This window comes from Talpa occidentalis, unplaced genomic scaffold (assembly GCF_014898055.3).
Source record: "Talpa occidentalis isolate TD23 unplaced genomic scaffold, MPIMG_talOcc4v2.1 talOcc4.13, whole genome shotgun sequence".
Taxonomy (NCBI): Eukaryota; Metazoa; Chordata; class Mammalia; order Eulipotyphla; family Talpidae; genus Talpa; species Talpa occidentalis.
This window is the reverse complement of record NW_023601322.1, coordinates 51711689-51729177: the sequence shown is the minus strand read 5'-3', so window position 1 is coordinate 51729177 and position 17489 is coordinate 51711689. Positions and strand designations below refer to the sequence as shown.

Here is a 17489-nt window from a genome sequence, read left to right as displayed (position 1 = left end):
CAGCTGCCACAAGTGGAAGTGAGTAGTTAATAGCATAGCCTAGCAGCTGTCAACGTCCGCTCTGACTAGCCACGAAGAGGTTTGCCAGTTTCTGGAGGTTACTTCCAATTCTGGGGTTATAATTTAAAGCTTTGATAATGGTGGAAAATACATGTTTGACCCTATTTATTTTTCTTTACTGAGTTTTTAAACTTTCCATAGCTTACTGGTTGATTATTGTAGAGAACCACTGTGAAGTGAGCTAGGGACTTTCATTTGTTATGATTATGTTTTATCGAAGTGATGTTGATTTACAACACTGAGACAGGGCAAGCTAGGGTTATTAGACAGTTTTAGGACAGTGCAGGAGGGGACCTTTAAAGAATTCAGGAAGGCTTCAGAGATAAGGACGAGCAAGGAAATGAAACCAATTCCACTGGGAAAAACAAACATCCCAGCACCACAGATAATCTTGTTAAGGATGGTCCTGGTTTTCTTCAGATGATAAGATAAAGTGTAAAGATGCTCACCGGGAGGGCTAGACCATAAAAATAAAGATATAACAAATGGGGAAAGACAGACCTGTTAGATAAGGAATGTGAAGATCCCCCACTCAGTAGCAAATTAAGTAAGAGAGCCAAAAACTGACCAATCACAAAGAGACTGGTAGAGCTTTAGAATAATCAGGGAAAGAAAGTCTATATTCCCTGAGACACGACTTCACTTTGGCTTCCTTGCCCCTCCCAGGCCTGGTTTCCTGGCCTGGGAGTCCCACTTTATTTCTGTTCTTTTTCTCCTCAATAAACTTTTTCTTTCTCTAAACAAACTGCCTCTTCTCGCTTGCTTGCCTGAGCGTCTGCGAAGTTCCTGCTGGGGCTTCGTGAGACACCAACCCGTGGGGGGTCTAGCGGCTGGGGCTCAGCGCTGCCCTGCTGCCCTGCAGCCTGAAATCCGATCCTGGCTGGGAGACGCCTGACAATTCCGGCATCATTTTGGGGGCTAGTCCGGGATCTCACAAGATTTTGGGTAAGTCAGCCAAGAGGCACAAATTGTTTCTATCTTCAGCTTGTCCTAAACTCTTCTTGTTAAACATTTTCTTCCTCTCGGAGCCATCAAAGAGGCCATAAAAAGGACACAGGACAGTCAGTAAATGCCAAAGGGCGACTGCCTTAAAAACTCCTGTGAAAGGATAAACTGGTGACCAGACCAGGTAAGGGGACTAGCCCATCTGCCAGTCAAAGAATAAAAGTCTGGTGTCGTCGTATGAGGGACTCCGGTCTCCGAAGAGCTAGGCACATACATCATGTAGAGGCCATCCAGGAGCTGCACATAAGGGGCTGATCTCCCAGCAGCTCCGGCCATCCTCCCTTGCCTTCAGCAGAGGGGGAGCTGCGGAGACACAGTGGAGGATGAATGGTCCCAATGTGACAATTGGGAAAGTCATTCCTCACTAAGCACCACACCAGATCCGACACAGAACCCTTCCCTGGCCTCAGATCCCTGCTAGGATTATTTGAATGGCTCCTCTTATCTTTCTTTGCTCTCTCTCTCTCTTTCCATTCTTCCTTCTCTTGCAATGCAACTGATTTACTTCTTGATTACCTGTGGGCTTCAAACAGGCAGTAGATATTTCAAAAGCTTTCTCTCTGTCCTATATTTGATTGCAAAAAAATTAATGGGCACCCGTCGGCCCGGTAAAAGCGACTAGCGTGAGGCCGCCATTCTTAAAGTCTCGGGTGACAGGTTTCTCAGCTGGCAAGGCTTCCTGATCCCCCACTTGCTGAGTGGGAATGTCGGGGCTCTCTTGTCACTGATTCCTACTTTCCTCTATCATCCGTGGACTCCGAGGGTGCTCAGAACGACCAAGCTGTGACCCTTGGAACCCTGGACACCAGGAGATCCGATGGCTCAGACAAGACGTTCTGCTAGGACGGCACCTAGGCGAGAGTCACGGAGGCCAAACAGTAAAAAAAAAGAAAAAAGGGACTTTCACCTTCTTGATCCCTCCCCTATAGGACGGACTTCTTTCAGTTTCTATCAAGGCAACTTATAAACATAAGGTATAAAATGGTCTTATAAAAATCTTGGGGCACCTCTGGGAGCCTTTTCCCTGGTGTCGCTTTTAATCCTGCTGGTTGGCACAGGCAGGAGAGGCTGAGTTTCATACTATGACAGGAATGTATGTACAGGTTTGCCTCAAATCCTAGGTCCAGCTAATTAATTATACCTTTGGTATTATAAATTTGTCTCATGGCAGTTTTCCAAAAGGGAGTTTTAAATAAGTAAATATCAGGTTCTGGGCTACTGCTGCTTCAAGGGCTATGGCTTAAGAAAAAGGAATCAGTTTTGTTGTCTGGCAAATGGACACCATTAAAAGTTAGGTCGCAGGACTTGGTCTGTGGCTTGTGTTAAGTCTCTACTGTTCAGGTGTTTTCAGGGTCTCTCTCATCAGATGAGGAGAATGGCTTAAGCTCTCTAGAAGCTTAAAATAGGTGCCCTTTGTACAAGGACTGGATTGGGGACGCCAGTAGGGTCCCACAAAGTCCGGTATCCCACGCCTGTCTGTTCGGTGGGAGACAGACAGTGCCAAGATCAAATTGGTCACGCTGGTAAGGGAGTGATTAAGTCCAGTAGACCCTATGCGAGGAAACTGTTGATCACTCACAGTTAGAGCTCCGGGTTTAAATGGAGGGACGCCTCCGGTAATTTAACCTGTCTATAGGTTTTCTCCTATAGATAGAAGGGGAAAGAAGCAGATGTTGGATTCCTCCTTTCATTCCTTTTTGCAGATGGGAGCCTCCTCGTCAGCCTTGCAAAGGAGACACGCGTCTCTCCTGCATCTTAGAATTGAGACCAATTTTCAGGAGTAATTGGCTCCTATCTCACCTGTTGCTTCTCTTAGTAAGTCACTTAGACCCAAGTCTCGACATCTCTCCTGGCCTCCTAAAGCTGAGAGCCAGTCGAGAGGCCATAATATATGGTCCTGGTCAGATGGGACGACCTCTGACTTAACTGCAGAAATGTCCCTGCTTTGTCTCTGCGCTGCTATTTTCTTTTCTTGCTACAGAGACCATAAGATACTCTATCTCAATTCTATGGGACATGGCCTTAAGCCACATTTTTAAATAAAAAAAAAAACTAGCCCAATTTGGCCATAAATGGCATCTTCTCCAGCTAACCCTCCTTGGTCACAGTCAAAACAAAAAGACAAAATGCTGGGGACTAATAAGTAAAGGGGTCCACTATAGTTGGCTGGTAAAAAAGACTGCCTCTGCTCTCAATAAGCAGCTGCCTGGATTATTTTTTTCCAGTATTGAGATTATTGGTATGTCTCTGCTGCCTTCCAGTTGTGGGGGAACTAGACTCTCCCTTTGTCCACCTTAAAAAAAAAACTGTTTTGGTTCATGCTAGGGAAAAAGTTCTATTTCCCTGTGTTTTTCTGATTTTAAAGTCTAAAATGTTAAAGGTAAAAACTACTGAGTTACTTTGGACTTGCTAACGAGCCATATAAGGTGATTTTTGGTTAAGTGACAATTTCTAAACTGCTTATTGGACCTGTAAAAGTTTAGTTTCTTATTAAGACTAACTAATTTCTGATAAGAGTTAAAAAAAAAACAGGCGAACTGTACAAGAAAAATCTTATTCTTCCTCTTCTCCTGTCCTCTCCATACATGGTTCTAAAAAAAAAAAAATGTCTTCTGTCTTAAAAATGTGCTTGGTCTCAGTGTGACAAAACTAAAACAATGTAAAGCCAATTAATAATACTTAAAAATACAAACTTAAAATGTTTTTCTTGTCTAAGAAAGTTAGTACAAATTGCTTAACTTTGAAATTGTTGTGGTTTTGGTTGGACCCTAGATTTTAAGTAAGGGTTAAAATTGGGTACTTGTTCTATGTAAAATTCTAACTTCTATGTCATTAAAAACCTGCTTGATATAAAAAGGATATTAAAAACTTGGTTAAATGAATGTGTCAAACAAAAAATTGTCACTAAAGAAGGGGAGTTTACTAAACTGTAGTTTCTCAGTGTCTTTGCAAATATTGGTAAAAATAACTATCTTAAAATTAAGTGCACATGGCCAAAAATTTTAAATGAAAATCAAGAAATCTCTTTGTTCTTGCTTTTTACCTCCGGAGGATTAATTTTAAATGACGCCTATATATATACATAAAATCCTAAATTTTGAGATCGCGATCTAAAATTGTGGTTAAAAAAAAAACTAATTCAAAATTTAATGGTTTAAAAAAACATCATGCCTTAAGGTTTCAATGTTGGGTATTAATACTTTACTGTTGATTAAATGTGTTTACTCATGCTATACAAAGGAACTAATAATTAACCTGGCCTACGCAAACAAACTTACTTCTAGACTTTTATCTAAACTTCTCTTGATAAGATCTTGTTCCAGAAAGACTAATGTACTTGTCTTTTCCCCTTGGAGAAAACAATATATTCTCCCAGTAAATGACTATATTTCTTTACAGAATTCAAGGTAACATCTAAAGCCATATAGACAAGTTACTGAAAAATGTTTATGGTATTAAGTGTCTAGTTTTTTTTTCTTGCTTTTGTCAACCTATCTAGTACTTGCATAAGAAAACTTGGTATATAAAATTGTTACAGTGGCAACTCTGACTTAAAATTCCAGTTCTAAGAAAAAAAACTAAAGCTAAACTAAGGTTTTTGCTAAGTTGAGTAATAAAATTTGTTAACCATTCTCTGAAATTTCAGGTTTACATTTTGCTCCTTATTGTAAGGAAACTAAAGTTTAATGTCATCTCAACAACAACAACACAAAAATTTGAAAAAGTGTGTCTGTGGGTTATATGGTCTAGAAAAATGATGGTGTGATGACTATTGTGGTGTCTTGCAATACAAAAATTGGAGACTGGGGTGTGATGATTCTGAATGTAAGTAAAGTGAGGTGTGTTTGTGTTTTAAAAGAAAGAAAAAAAAAGGCAAAGGAAAGTGTTGAAGGTCTGAGTGAGGGATTTTTGACAGAAAATTTTTGTGTTCTCAAGTGACCTGTCATGAAATATTTTGGTTAACTTAAATGTCAGTTGTGCACTTGTGTGGCACCAGGCTTTAGTTATTTTGATACATAAAATTGTTTCTTGTTGTAAAAACAAGCTAAGTCAATTTGGGTATATTGATACCTCATAGACAGTATTCTCATAAAATTGTTTCACCTCTTCAACATAAATGTACACAAATAAAATATTCTAAAATACATAAGACTTCTTAAAACCTAATAAGCCAGTCATTTCAGGCTAAATTTACTGAGGCTATAAAAAGGTATACTAATCTAAACCCTAAAAAGGACGAACAATTTAACGGTCTCGGTCTCCTTCATTAGTCAGCCTTGTTCTGACATCAGGTGTAAACTTCAGAGACTAAGTCAAGGGCCTAAAATCCTTTTAACACTTTTGAACAAGGCCTTCAAAGCCTATAGTAATATGGAGGGAACTAACTAGTCTAAAAAGAAAGGGAGGAAGGCAAGAGAAGGGCCAGTAAATGGCAGTTGCCATTGCTAGTACCCTGCCACCTCAGACTCACCCAAGGCCCCATGTGCCCTAGGGCATTTGGGACCTCAACCTCTTAATGGGCTGCCAGCTTGCTTCCACTGCCTGCAACCAGGACATCTCAGCTGCAAAAAGCTGTCCCCAGGGCCATGCCTTCTGTGCCATCACATAGGGCACTAAAAAGGGACTGTTCCACTCTCCAGAGAGAGAGGGGCCAGGATGGGAGGACAGACTTGACCGTCAGCTGCCTCTGGCTATGAAAAACCCGGTGCATGTGAAGATCTTCTCTGAAGAAGCCCAGAGATGAGAGAGACTCCCCTGTTTACTGTTTATATGGACAAGCCTCGGGTGACTCTAAGGGTGGCAGACATAAAAATCACCTTTTTGGTAATTAAGGGGCCGCTTACTCTGTCTTACTCCAATTCTTTGGACTGACCTACTGGTCAATTGTCCCCCTCACTAGTACAGATGGCCAGCCTGAGCCAGGATACGTTATAGCACTGCTACCTTGCTGGCTACAAGGCTACTTGTTTATACATTTTTAGTTTTGTTTTCCTAACTATTAAGATGGAAAAAATTGTAACTAAATTCCAAACTAGCAGCCTCCACAGCCACTATTGGCTCTCCTAGCTGCTACTACTAAATATAAAATGGTACTGAAGTCCTAGGTCTCACTAATTCTGTCATTTTGGCTACAACACCTCCGGGTGTTTGGGGCACTAGCCCAACATTACTCCTTAAAATCCCTAGTCTTAGTGGTAATATAAAATCTCAGAACCCTAGACCTGCCGATGGCTAAAGTTAAAGGAGTTTGTGCCCTCTTAAATGAAACATGATGCTTTTAAATAAATACTTCTCATCAGGTAAAAAAAAAATTTAAAAATACTAAAAAAAATATATATATACAAATTGTGGATGATCTCAAAAGACAGACAGGGCAAGGGCTTAGCTGGACACAAGCAATCTTTGCTTCTATAAAAGGACAACTTCTGTCCTGGCTACTGCCTTTTCTCGTTCCCTTACTAATTCTCTTTATTGTTCTTTTGTTTGGGCCCTGCATCCTTAATACTCTCCTCGGAATCATCTCCGCTCGCCTGGAGGCCATCAAGCTCCAAATGATCCTTCAAATAAAACCCAAAATGACGTCTCCACGGTCCATCTTCCGGGGTCCCTTAAATCGTCATCCTACTGTGGAACCCTAACTGTCTCCCCACGTCGCCCACTCTCAGCAGAAAGCAGTCATTGATCAGACCTACGTCCCTTTTCCCTAACTGCAGTTAGGGCTCCATTTGTAAAAGGGGGGAATGAGACAGGGCAAGCTAGGGTTATTAGACAGTTTTAGGACAGTGCAGGAGGGGACCTTTAAAGAATTCAGGAAGGCTTCAGAGATAAGGACGAGCAAGGAAATGAAACCAATTCCACTGGGAAAAACAAACATCCCAGCACCACAGATAATCTTGTTAAGGATGGTCCTGGTTTTCTTCAGATGATAAGATAAAGTGTAAAGATGCTCACCGGGAGGGCTAGACCATAAAAATAAAGGTATAACAAATGGGGAAAGACAGACCTGTTAGATAAGGAATGTGAAGATCCCCCACTCAGTAGCAAATTAAGTAAGAGAGCCAAAAACTGACCAATCACAAAGAGACTGGTAGAGCTTTAGAATAATCAGGGAAAGAAAGTCTATATTCCCTGAGACACGACTTCACTTTGGCTTCCTTGCCCCTCCCAGGCCTGGTTCCCTGGCCTGGGAGTCCCACTTTATTTCTGTTCTTTTTTCTCCTCAATAAACTTTTTCTTCTTCTAAACAAACCTGCGCTTCTCGCTTGCTTGCCTGAGCGTCTGCGAAGTTCCTGCTGGGGCTTCGTGAGACACCAACCCGTGGGGGGTCTAGCGGCTGGGGCTCAGCGCTGCCCTGCTGCCCTGCAGCCTGAAATCCGATCCTGGCTGGGAGACTAGGCCTGACAATTCCGGCATCAACACCATATATGGATCAGGGTTATAGCTATGTTCACAACTCTGCAAATGCATGTTCTTACCTTGTGCTCACCCAAATCTTCACCATAGTCCACTGAGCACCCTCCCGCTTTGAGTCTTGTGGTAGCCTCAGTTCTATTCAGTTTTCTAGGGTTTCTTTTTATCTGTTCCTTTGCTTTGATCTTTTATATTTTATATGTGAGTGAAATCATCTGGTATTTGTTTTTCTATTTATGACTTATTTTGTTTAAGAAAACCCTCTCCAGTCCTCTCCATGTTGTTGCAAAGGTAGGATTTCACCTGTTTTTTTGTTTTTTTTTTTAATAACCGAGCATCATGCCATTGTGTATATGCTACATCTTCTCAATCCACTCACCTGTCCTTAGGCACTTAGGCTGTTTTCATAGCTTGGCTATTTTAGATAGTGCTGCAGTGAACAGGAGTATATAGCATTGTATAGCAGTGTATAGGAATGTATAAATCACTTTGATTTAGAGTTTGACATTTTTGGGGGAGATATCTTGGAGTGGAATTGCTGGATTATGTAGTAGATCAATTTTTAATATTTTGAGACACCTCCATACTGTTTCCCATAGAGGCTGGACTAGTCTGCATTCCAGCCAGGATTTATTTTTCTTCACATCCTCACAAACACTTATTTCTAATTTTATTGATACAGGCCTTTCTCACAAGTGTGAGGTAGTATCTCATTGTGGTTTTGACTTATGTTTCCTTGATGATAAAAGATAATCAGTATTTTTTTCATGTGTTCTCTGGTAAAGTATCTCTTTAGCTTTTCTGCTCTCTTTTTTTTTTTTTTGATTGAGTCATTTATGAATTCTTTGTTGATCTTGAATATTAGGCAAATATCTTACATTTGTAGGCTATCTTTTTGTTTAATGATAGTTTGTTTCACAGTGCAGAAGCCTTTTAAATTGATATAAACCCCTGTGTTATTTATTCTTTTGTTTCCCTTATTGCTTTATTGAGTCCCCAAAGACACCCTTGAAACAAATGTCATCGAAAGTTTTGCCTATGTTTTCTTCTGTGTATTTTGTGGTTTTTGATCTTATATCCAAGTCTTTAATCCATCTTAAATTAATATTTGTGTATAGTGTGAGATAGTGGTCTAATTTCATTCTTTTGCATGTGCCTATCCAGTTTTCCCAGCACCATTTTTGAATAGATTTTTCCTTCTCTATTATGTGTTCTTGCCTCCCTTGTCATAAATTCACTGTCCATATACATGTGACTTTATTTCTGAACTCTTAATTCTGTTCCATTGGTCTATTTGCCTATTTTTGTTCCAGTGTCATACTGTTTTGATTACTATACTTTGTAGTATAATTAGAAGCCTAGGAGTATAATGCCTCCATTATTTTTTCCTCAGAATTGCTTTGGCTATTTAGAGTCTTATAGATTTCAGTAATGTTTGCTCAATTTCCTTGAAAAGAGCTATTGGAATGTGATAGGGATTTCATGAACTCTGTGTATTGCATTGGGTAAGATGCCATTTTAACAGTGTTAATTCATGAGCAGGGAGTAACTTTCCATTTCTTTGTGTCTTCTATTTAACAGCATCTTACAGGTCTCATTGTAGAGATCTTTCTCCTCCTTTGTTAAGTTTTAACCTGTTACTTAATTCTTTTTGATGTAATTATAATCGAGGTTGCTCTCTCTCTCTCTCTCTCTCTCTCTCTCTCTCTCTCTCTCTTCTCTGTCTCTCTCTCCATTTTAAAAGGACAGGTTTATTAGGAAAAGGAGAATGAAAAAGAGAGGCACTTGCAGAGTCATAGGGTGGCCAGGAGAGCTGCCACTCCTGTTTTTCAAAGGGAAAATGTTTGTAAAAAGAAACACCTACATAGTTATGGGCAGACAGAAGAACTGCCTGTTTCTTTCTCTTCTAATTTCTTGCTCTCATAAAGGAATGTAACAGACTTTTGTATATTGATTTTGTAGTCTTCCACTTTACTGGATAGATTTATTGTTTCTCATAGGTTTTTTTTTTTTTTTTTTGGCGAAGTCTTTAGGATTTTCTATGTATATTATCAGGTCATTTGAAAATTGTGGTGGCTTTGTCTTCTCCAAATTGGATTCTTTTTTATATCTTTTACTTGCCTAATTGCCCTAACTAGGATTTCAAATACTATGATGAATAATACCAGTGATAGTGGGCATCCTGTCTTCTGATCTTAGAGTGAAAGCTTTCAGTTTTGTTCCCATTGAGTATGGTACTGGCTGTGGGTTTGTCATATATAGTCTTTATTATGTTGAGGTATTTCCTGTCTATGCCCTATTTACTGAGAGTTTTTATTATAAATGGATGTTGAATTATGTCAATTGTTATCTCTACATCTCAGGATGATCATATGGTTTTTATCATTACTTTTATTGATGTGGTGAATGACATTGACTGATTTGAGTATGTTAAACCATCCCGAGATCTCTGGATTAAATCCTACTTAATCATGTGTATGATCCTTCTAAGTATTGTTGCATTCAGTTTGCAAAGATTTTGTTGAGAATTTTTGCATCTATGTTCATATGTTCATCAGGGATATTGGTGTGTAGGGTTTTTTTTGGGGGGGGGGTAATGTCAGTCTGACAAAGCATATTTAAAAGTGACATCGCTTCAATTTTTTGGAAGAGATTAAGAAAGATAGGTCTTTTTGATACCGGAATTGTCAGGCCTAGTCTCCCAGCCAGGAACGGATTTCAGGCTGCAGGGCAGCGCTGAGCCCCAGGCACTAGACCCCCACGGGTTGGTGTCTCACGAAGCCCCAGCAGGAACTTCGCAGACGCTCAGGCAAGCAAGCGAGAAGAGGCAGTTTGTTTAGAGAAAGAAAAAGTTTATTGAGGAGAAAAAGAACAGAAATAAAGTGGGACTCCCAGGCCAGGGAACCAGGCCTGGGAGGGGCAAGGAAGCCAAAGTGGAGTTGTGTCTTAGGGAATATATACCTTTTTTCCTCATTATTCTAAAGCTCCACCAGTTTTTTTGTGATTGGTTAGTTTTCGGTTGTCTCACTTAATTTGCTACTGAGTGGGGGATCTTCACAGTCCTTATCTAACAGCTTTCTCTTTATCCATTAGTTGCATCTTTAAATTTATAACCCAGTCCTCTGGATGGACATCCCTGCATTGAAGTTAAACAGCTGCCCTTCTAATGTGTCCATAAATTAAACCACTCTCCATTTCTCCAATCTCCGCCTCCCTTTACCACCTGAAGGAAACCAGAACTAGCATTAACAAAGTTGTCCTTGGTCCTGGGATGTTTGTTTTTCCTAGTGGAATGGGTTACTTTCCCTTGGTTGTCCTAATCTCTGAAGCCTCCCTAAATTCTTCAGAGGTCCCCTCCTGCACTGTCCCTAAAACTGCCTAATTTCTAGCTTGCCCTGTGTCTCATTTTCATCTTTGAAAGTTTGGTAGAACTCACTAGTGAAATCATCTGGTTCTGCGGTTTTAATTTTTGAGAGACTTTTATTACTCCTTCAGTTTCCTTGCCTATAATTGGTCTGTTCAAGGTTTCCTATTTCTTCCTTTTTCAGCCTTGGGAAGGGTGTATAATTCTAAGAATTTGTCCACTTCTTCTAGATTTTCCAATTTGTTTGCATAAAGATATTGTTTTTTGTGTTCATTTTTGTGACATCTTTTATAACTTCTCTTTCATTTCTGATTATATTATTAAAATTTCCCTTTTATTTTCTTAATGAGTCTAGCCAGGTATTTGTTTATTTTGTTTATCTTTAAAAGAACCAGCTTTTGGTCATTGATCTTTGAAGTGTCTTTTTGATTTCTATTTCATTTATTTCTCCTCTAATTTTTATTATTTCCATTCTTGTGCTTTTTGTTGTTTGTTCTTTTTCTAGTTCCTTAACATACAAGGTTAGATTATGTGTTGAGATGCTTTTATTTGTTGATATGGGTCTGAATTGTTATAAACTTTTCTCAGTACTGCTTTTGCTGTATCTCTTAAGTTCTGGTAGCTCACATCTTTATTCATCTCCAGGTACTTTTAAATTTTGATTTCCTTTGATTTCCTCATTAATTTAAGTCATTCAGTAACATGTTGTTTACTTTCCTTGTATTTAAAGTTTTTCCGCACTTTCTTTTTGTGGTTGATTTTAATTTGATACTATTGTGGTCAGAAAAGATACTTAGTATGATTTCATTCTTCTTGAATCTACTGACACTTGTTTTGTGATTCAGCATGTGTTCTATCCCTGAGAAAGTTCATGTGCATTTGAGAAGAATATGTACTCATCTTTTTTGGGCTGGAGTGCCCTATAAATTTCTGTTTAGTTTATCTGGTGTAATTCCACATGTAAGCTGTTGTTTCTTTATTGATTTTGTCTGTTGATTTTTCCCATTGATTTCAGTGGGGTGTTGAAGTCCCTTACTATAATTGCTTGTTGTCAATATCTGTTTGCAAGTTTGTTAATAGTTGTTTTACATATTTTGATGTTCCTTTATTTAGAGCATATTTATTGATGAGTGTTAATGTCTTTCTGAATGTTATTAATCCATCCTTAACCACTATATAGTGTCGACCCCTGTTTATTGTTACCTTTTAAAGCTGGAATTCTATTGTATGATTGTCCTGGCCTTTTTTATGGTACCATTTACCGGTAGGTAGGATCATTTTCCAATCTTTGACTTTGAGCCTGTGTTTATCTTTGATCCTCATATAGGTCTCCAGCATATAGCAGAAAGTTGGGTGTGGGATCCCCAGCAATTCTTTGTTTTGGGGGCTAATGTCTTGGTTCCGTGAGTCTTGCTGGTCAGCTAGGCATACATTCAGGCAGGAGACTTAAGTCCTGGTATGAGGAACATACTGGGAAACCAGTATCTGCTGAAAACAGCAGGCAGATATTATGACCAGATTAGCAAGATCAGCTAAAATACCTTACTTGAAAAGATTAGCAGAAAGTTAGGTAAGATTAGAAATAATATACTTTGACTAGTAGGAACAATGGAACCCCACAGGCAATAGCTCTTGGTGGGCAATAGCCCACTCTACCCTAGCTTACATCCTGATAAAGCATCCCCTTGGAAGGTATACTACATAAGTGCTTACCCCACCTTTGTTCTTGATTCTAATAAATCTGAGACTGCCTTTGAATCAGGGCTGCACGTTACTGCCCAGCGTAGCCCTCTAGGCTTCTCATTGCTCCAACACACTTGGCCTTTGAGTGGTCTTTCTCTTCTCCTTCACCTTGCAGAGCAGAGGCAGTTGGGTTTTAGTTTCTGATCCATTCAGTCACTTTGCCATTTGGTTGGTGAGTTCAAAGTATTTCTGTTTAGGGAAATTATTGATATATAAGTATTTACTGCCATTTTGCTCTTTGTTTCTGGGTGCATTTGCAATTTATTCCTGTTCTTTTGCTCTCTTCCCTTGTGTTTTGAAAGCTAACTCTTGTGTGGTGATTGTATTCTATTTTTATCTTCTTTGTTTCTTCCAGGTATTTGTGTCCTGAGGGTCCTATGTGATTCATAGGTAGGGGTCTGTACTTGTAACTACCTTAAATTGAAAGCAAATTAATATTGAACTCCTTATACCAGTCCCAGATTTTGCTCTCCCTCCCCCCATGTTTTTTGAATCCTGTTGTTCCCTCCTCCCTCCCTCTCCTCCCTCCTCTCTGCTTTCTTTCCTTTTCCCTTCCCTCCTTCCTTCCATCCTCTTTCTTTTTTATAATACTCCCTTTAATATTTCTTGCAAGGCAGGTTTAGAGGACATGAATTCCTTCAACTGTTACTTGTCTGTAAAACTCTTTATTATTCCTTCAATTCTGAGTGTTAGCCTAGCTGGACAGAGATTTTTGGTTGGAGATCTTTTCCTTTCCCTTGAAAATGTCATGCCATTCCCTTCTGGCCTGTTAAGGTTCCTGCTGAGAAATCTGCTGCTTGTTTTATATGTGAGTCTTTGCTTTTCTCTTAATGCTTTAAGGATTTTTCCTTAATTTTTCCTTAATTTTTCCCATTTTAATGATAATATGTCTTGGTGTGCATCTGTTGGGCTTATTTTGGGAGGCACTTCATGAGCTTCCTGGTTCTGGATATTTGTTTCTTTCCGCACTTTGGGGAAGTTCTCAGTTGTTATTTCTTCAAATAGAATTTCTTCCTCTTTCTCTCTCTCTTCTCTTTCTTGAACCCCTCTGATGCAAATGTTGTTCCTTTTGATGCTGTCCCATATGTCTCTTATGTTGTCTTAATTGTTCTTGATTTTTTTTTCTTTAAAGATTTATTTATTTATGCATACAAGAGCTGGGGTGCAGGCCAGAAATGCAGGGGGTGAGAGGATTCACCAGAGACAGAGCAGGGAACAGAACAGCCAGACTGACTGAAATACACTGCTGAGGGGAGCAGCGGGCAAGACAGGAGAGGTCTGCTGTGCCGTGTGGGTATTTCCCTGGCCGGGGCTTGAATTTGTGCCACAGTGGCTGCCTATAGCTTCATAGTAGTGAGACTTAATCCTTTCACCACCAGTGAGGCCCTGTTGTTGGTGTTGGTCTTATTGGATGATTTCCACTACCCTTTCTTCCATCTCACCGATTCTTCCATGGATTTGTTGAGTCTACTGGGGAGTGCCTCTATTGTTGTATTTTTCATTTCTGTTTGGAGTGTTTTCATATTTTCTCCTTGTTGTATTTCTCATTTCCTTTATCTAATTTCAGTAAGCATCATTTAAGACTGTTGTTCTGAACTCTTACTCCAGTTATTTGATATTATTTGTATTGTGTTGGGATTTTTCCCCAAGGTTTTGTCTTGATCTATCATTCTGGTTGAATTCTATTTCCTCATTTTCCTTTGATGCTCTGTGATCATTTCTGTGGGTTGAGCTAGAGTGTTTCCCTTCTCAGTCCTGCAGTGATGGTGTTTGCTTTAGAATTGCAGGCTAAGAGTATTAGATGCTGTTGTTATATTGGTTGAAACATCATGATCAATCAGGATGACTAGTGTTCAAGAGCCAGCACAGGGTAAATTAGTCCAAGAACCCAGCCTACAAGGTGTGAGCTGGATGTGTGGGGATGTGGAGGTAGCTGCAGTATGTTGCCAAGGGAATAAGCCTCCCTTGGTGCTGCAGCAGCTTGGCCAAGGAGGAATCGGTAATCACTGTGTGGTCAAGTCTGATCAAGGCGTACCACCCATGGTTTTCTCCTAGGAACTCTAAACTTCAGCTAACCCTTCAGCTGCAGCTTAATTCTGATCTTAGTAGGTTTTGCTAGAGACTCGCCCACTGCTCCCCTCAGCAATATATTTCAGTCAATCTGCCTGTTCTGTTCCTCACTCTGTCTCTGGTGAATCCTCTCACACCCCACACCTCTGGCCTGTACCCCAGTTCTTGTATGCATAAATAAATAAATCTTTTAAAAAAAGAGAGAGACTCTGTACTCAGAGGCTCTGGCCTGAGGCAGAGTAGCCAGGAGGCTGTGGGCTTGGGCCCCTGGCAAGTACTGCAAGAAGTTGCAGATTTTGTAATAGTTAGGCTCTCCAAATGCCTGCCCGGCCCTGCTTAGCCGGGGCAGGAACTAGTACTTCTTGGCATTGCCATGCTAGTCACCAGCAGCTCAAGGTGTTTTGTACATATTCTCATTGCCATTATACTTTTAGAAGTGTCACTCTTCTGTCTTCCATGGGCTAGGAAGCCAGGGAAGCCCTGGAAGTCCAGATGGGAGGGGTACGTGCTTTATATGGGATGCCAACTTAGCTGCCAGCAGTGCTGTGTAGTTCAGGCCCATGTCTATCCTGCCACTTGTTTTCCTGATAGTAAGCAAAGTTCTCCTAACTGTATTGGACTAGGAGCCAGGGAAGGTAGGGAGGGGTTTTATAGCTGGTAGAGGGCCTGGTTTACCAACAGGAAACTGGCTTCCCTGCTTTTCCTAGGGATGGGGCTGGGGCCTACACCCTCTGTAACAGGTAGTGAGAATTTGCAGGGATTCTAAGTCTAACTACCACTTTAAAAAAAAGAGAGAGACTCTGTACTCAGAGGCTCTGGCCTGAGGCAGAGTAGCCAGGAGGCTGTGGGCTTGGGCCCCTGGCAAGTACTGCAAGAAGTTGCAGATTTTGTAATAGTTAGGCTCTCCAAATGCCTGCCCGGCCCTGCCCAGCCTGGGCAGGAACTAGTACTTCCAACTTCAGGTGGGAGGGCTCTGTTTCCAGGGACAAGTGTCCCCCAAATCTGATCTTTCTTTACCTTTTACTGCTCTGGCATGGTCCCTGGCGTTGTCTGTGTACTCTGACACTGCTACATTTATGACTACACCTGGGAATTTTTATAGGGAATGAGGCTTATTAATTCTGCGTGCAAATGTGAACAGTTTGAACACTGAATTTTATAAAAATTGTTCTAGACCATGAAGAAGACCATATGAAGGTTCCTAGATTCGTCTTATAAAATCATAACCCAGAAAAGGGTTTTCTTTCTTTATTGGCTCAGTTAAAATGTCTGGTCGGGGACTTCTGGAGCTTCTCCCATGTCTGAATTCTCCATTGCCTCCAGGTTACCACCCATTTTAAAATTCTTGTTTCAGGCATAAGTTGAGGAACCTTCACTTGAATACCACCTTTTTGGGCCTGTTTTATAGATGAGTCATTTACCATCTTCTTCACATGTGTTAGCAATAGATCCTCAACAACAGGATGCAAAGTTTAGGTACGATTTGGATGAATCCATAAACATTTTAATTGTTCCCGTAGAGAAACCACTGAACATAAGTATCTTATAAAAGATTATCCAGAATTTTGAGACTAATTTAAAGCTATTTAGAAAAGTGATAAATTCACACCAAAGACAACACATTACCGGGGTCTTATGACCTGTTGATTTTTAATCTCCAAGAGTGGTTGTGGCAAATTTTTGAACTCCTGTCAAATTACACTTACATAGTATTTGTTGACTTTTCCTATTATGTCTCCTATTTTATAGGAGATCTATATCTTATATTCCCATTTGATAATTTATAAAATAGTAATAAAACCTTACTATCTTAGTGGGAAGAGCTTTCTAATAAGCGTTATTCTTGCATATGTATATAGAAAGACTTCTTAAGATATAAGAAATACAGGGACTTCTTAAGAAACCAGTCATTTTCCTTATCAGTGAGGTAACCTTTGTAAAAGCACAGGGCAATTCATTTATTTGAGAATGTAGATAGGATTCTGTCATGCTTTAGTTTTTAATAGAGGGAGCTGGTGATATTAATGAACATAACCCAGTCCGTTCTCCTTTCTCCTTTCTCCTTAGGCATATGGATCAGACCTGGACACCAGTTGTGCCTTACCTGGGAGCCTACAATTTTCTCATGGTGAATGCTTGCTGGATTTGACTCTTGATTGCTGGCAACTCCTGGACAGGAAAAATGGCTATGATCAGACTGGGGCTTGGAAACCAGAATTTTCATCTGTTAAACAAGAGGACGTTTTTGCTGTTGAAACTTGCAGCTAGTATCTTTGCTGTGCTTCTGTTTTGTGAATTTTTAATCTATTACTTAGTGATCTTTCAGTGTAATTGGCCTGAAGTGAAAACTCCAGCTTATGATGGTAAACAGAAGAAGCTTGAACCTGTGCTGAAAGCCATGTTTTTGGCTGATACCCACTTGCTTGGGGAAGTGAGAGGCCACTGGCTCGATAAATTACGAAGGTAGGAACCCAAATCAGGAATCTCTGAAATTCTGTAGATAAGAGGTACAGCTCTCTCCCCCTCACCCCACAGGCTAGGCTCAATGCCTTCAGGGTACTCATTGCTTGTTTCCCTCTCCTGGAAGGACATGGGGACTTTGCCTTTTCTGTGAATTTTTTACTGATCATCTTTTATACAAGGACCCAGAATTCAGGAGGCAGTCTGGTTTGTCTTGTGACTTTGGACAATTTACTCATGCCCCTCTGAACCTATCTCTGCCCTCCTTGTTGTTAACTGGGTTATATGAGAAACTTCACAGGCTCATTGAAGAAAATGTCTGCACCACGCTGACACGGGAGTGGGTAGCTGAGGTGGGTTTCCTACTCTCTGGGCA

The 17489-nt window shown here is 40.3% G+C and overlaps 1 protein-coding gene across 6 annotated transcripts in view; it reads left to right on the top strand.

Moving 5' to 3' along the window:
- MPPE1 (metallophosphoesterase 1) overlaps window positions 1–17489 on the top strand; it is a 41116-nt gene that overhangs the window by 13280 nt on the left and 10347 nt on the right. For 2 of the 6 annotated variants that reach the window (XM_037508858.2, XM_037508855.2), the window contains one exon: window positions 16721–17116. In XM_037508858.2, coding sequence (XP_037364755.1) covers window positions 16836–17116 — 281 coding nt within the window. In that variant the 5' untranslated portion in view covers window positions 16721–16835. Of the gene's footprint in view, window positions 1–197; window positions 1006–2768; window positions 2881–16007; window positions 16130–16720; window positions 17117–17489 lie in introns of those variants that run through there. The other 4 variants (XM_054694223.1, XM_037508856.2, XM_054694222.1 and 1 more) reach the window with 4 other exon arrangements.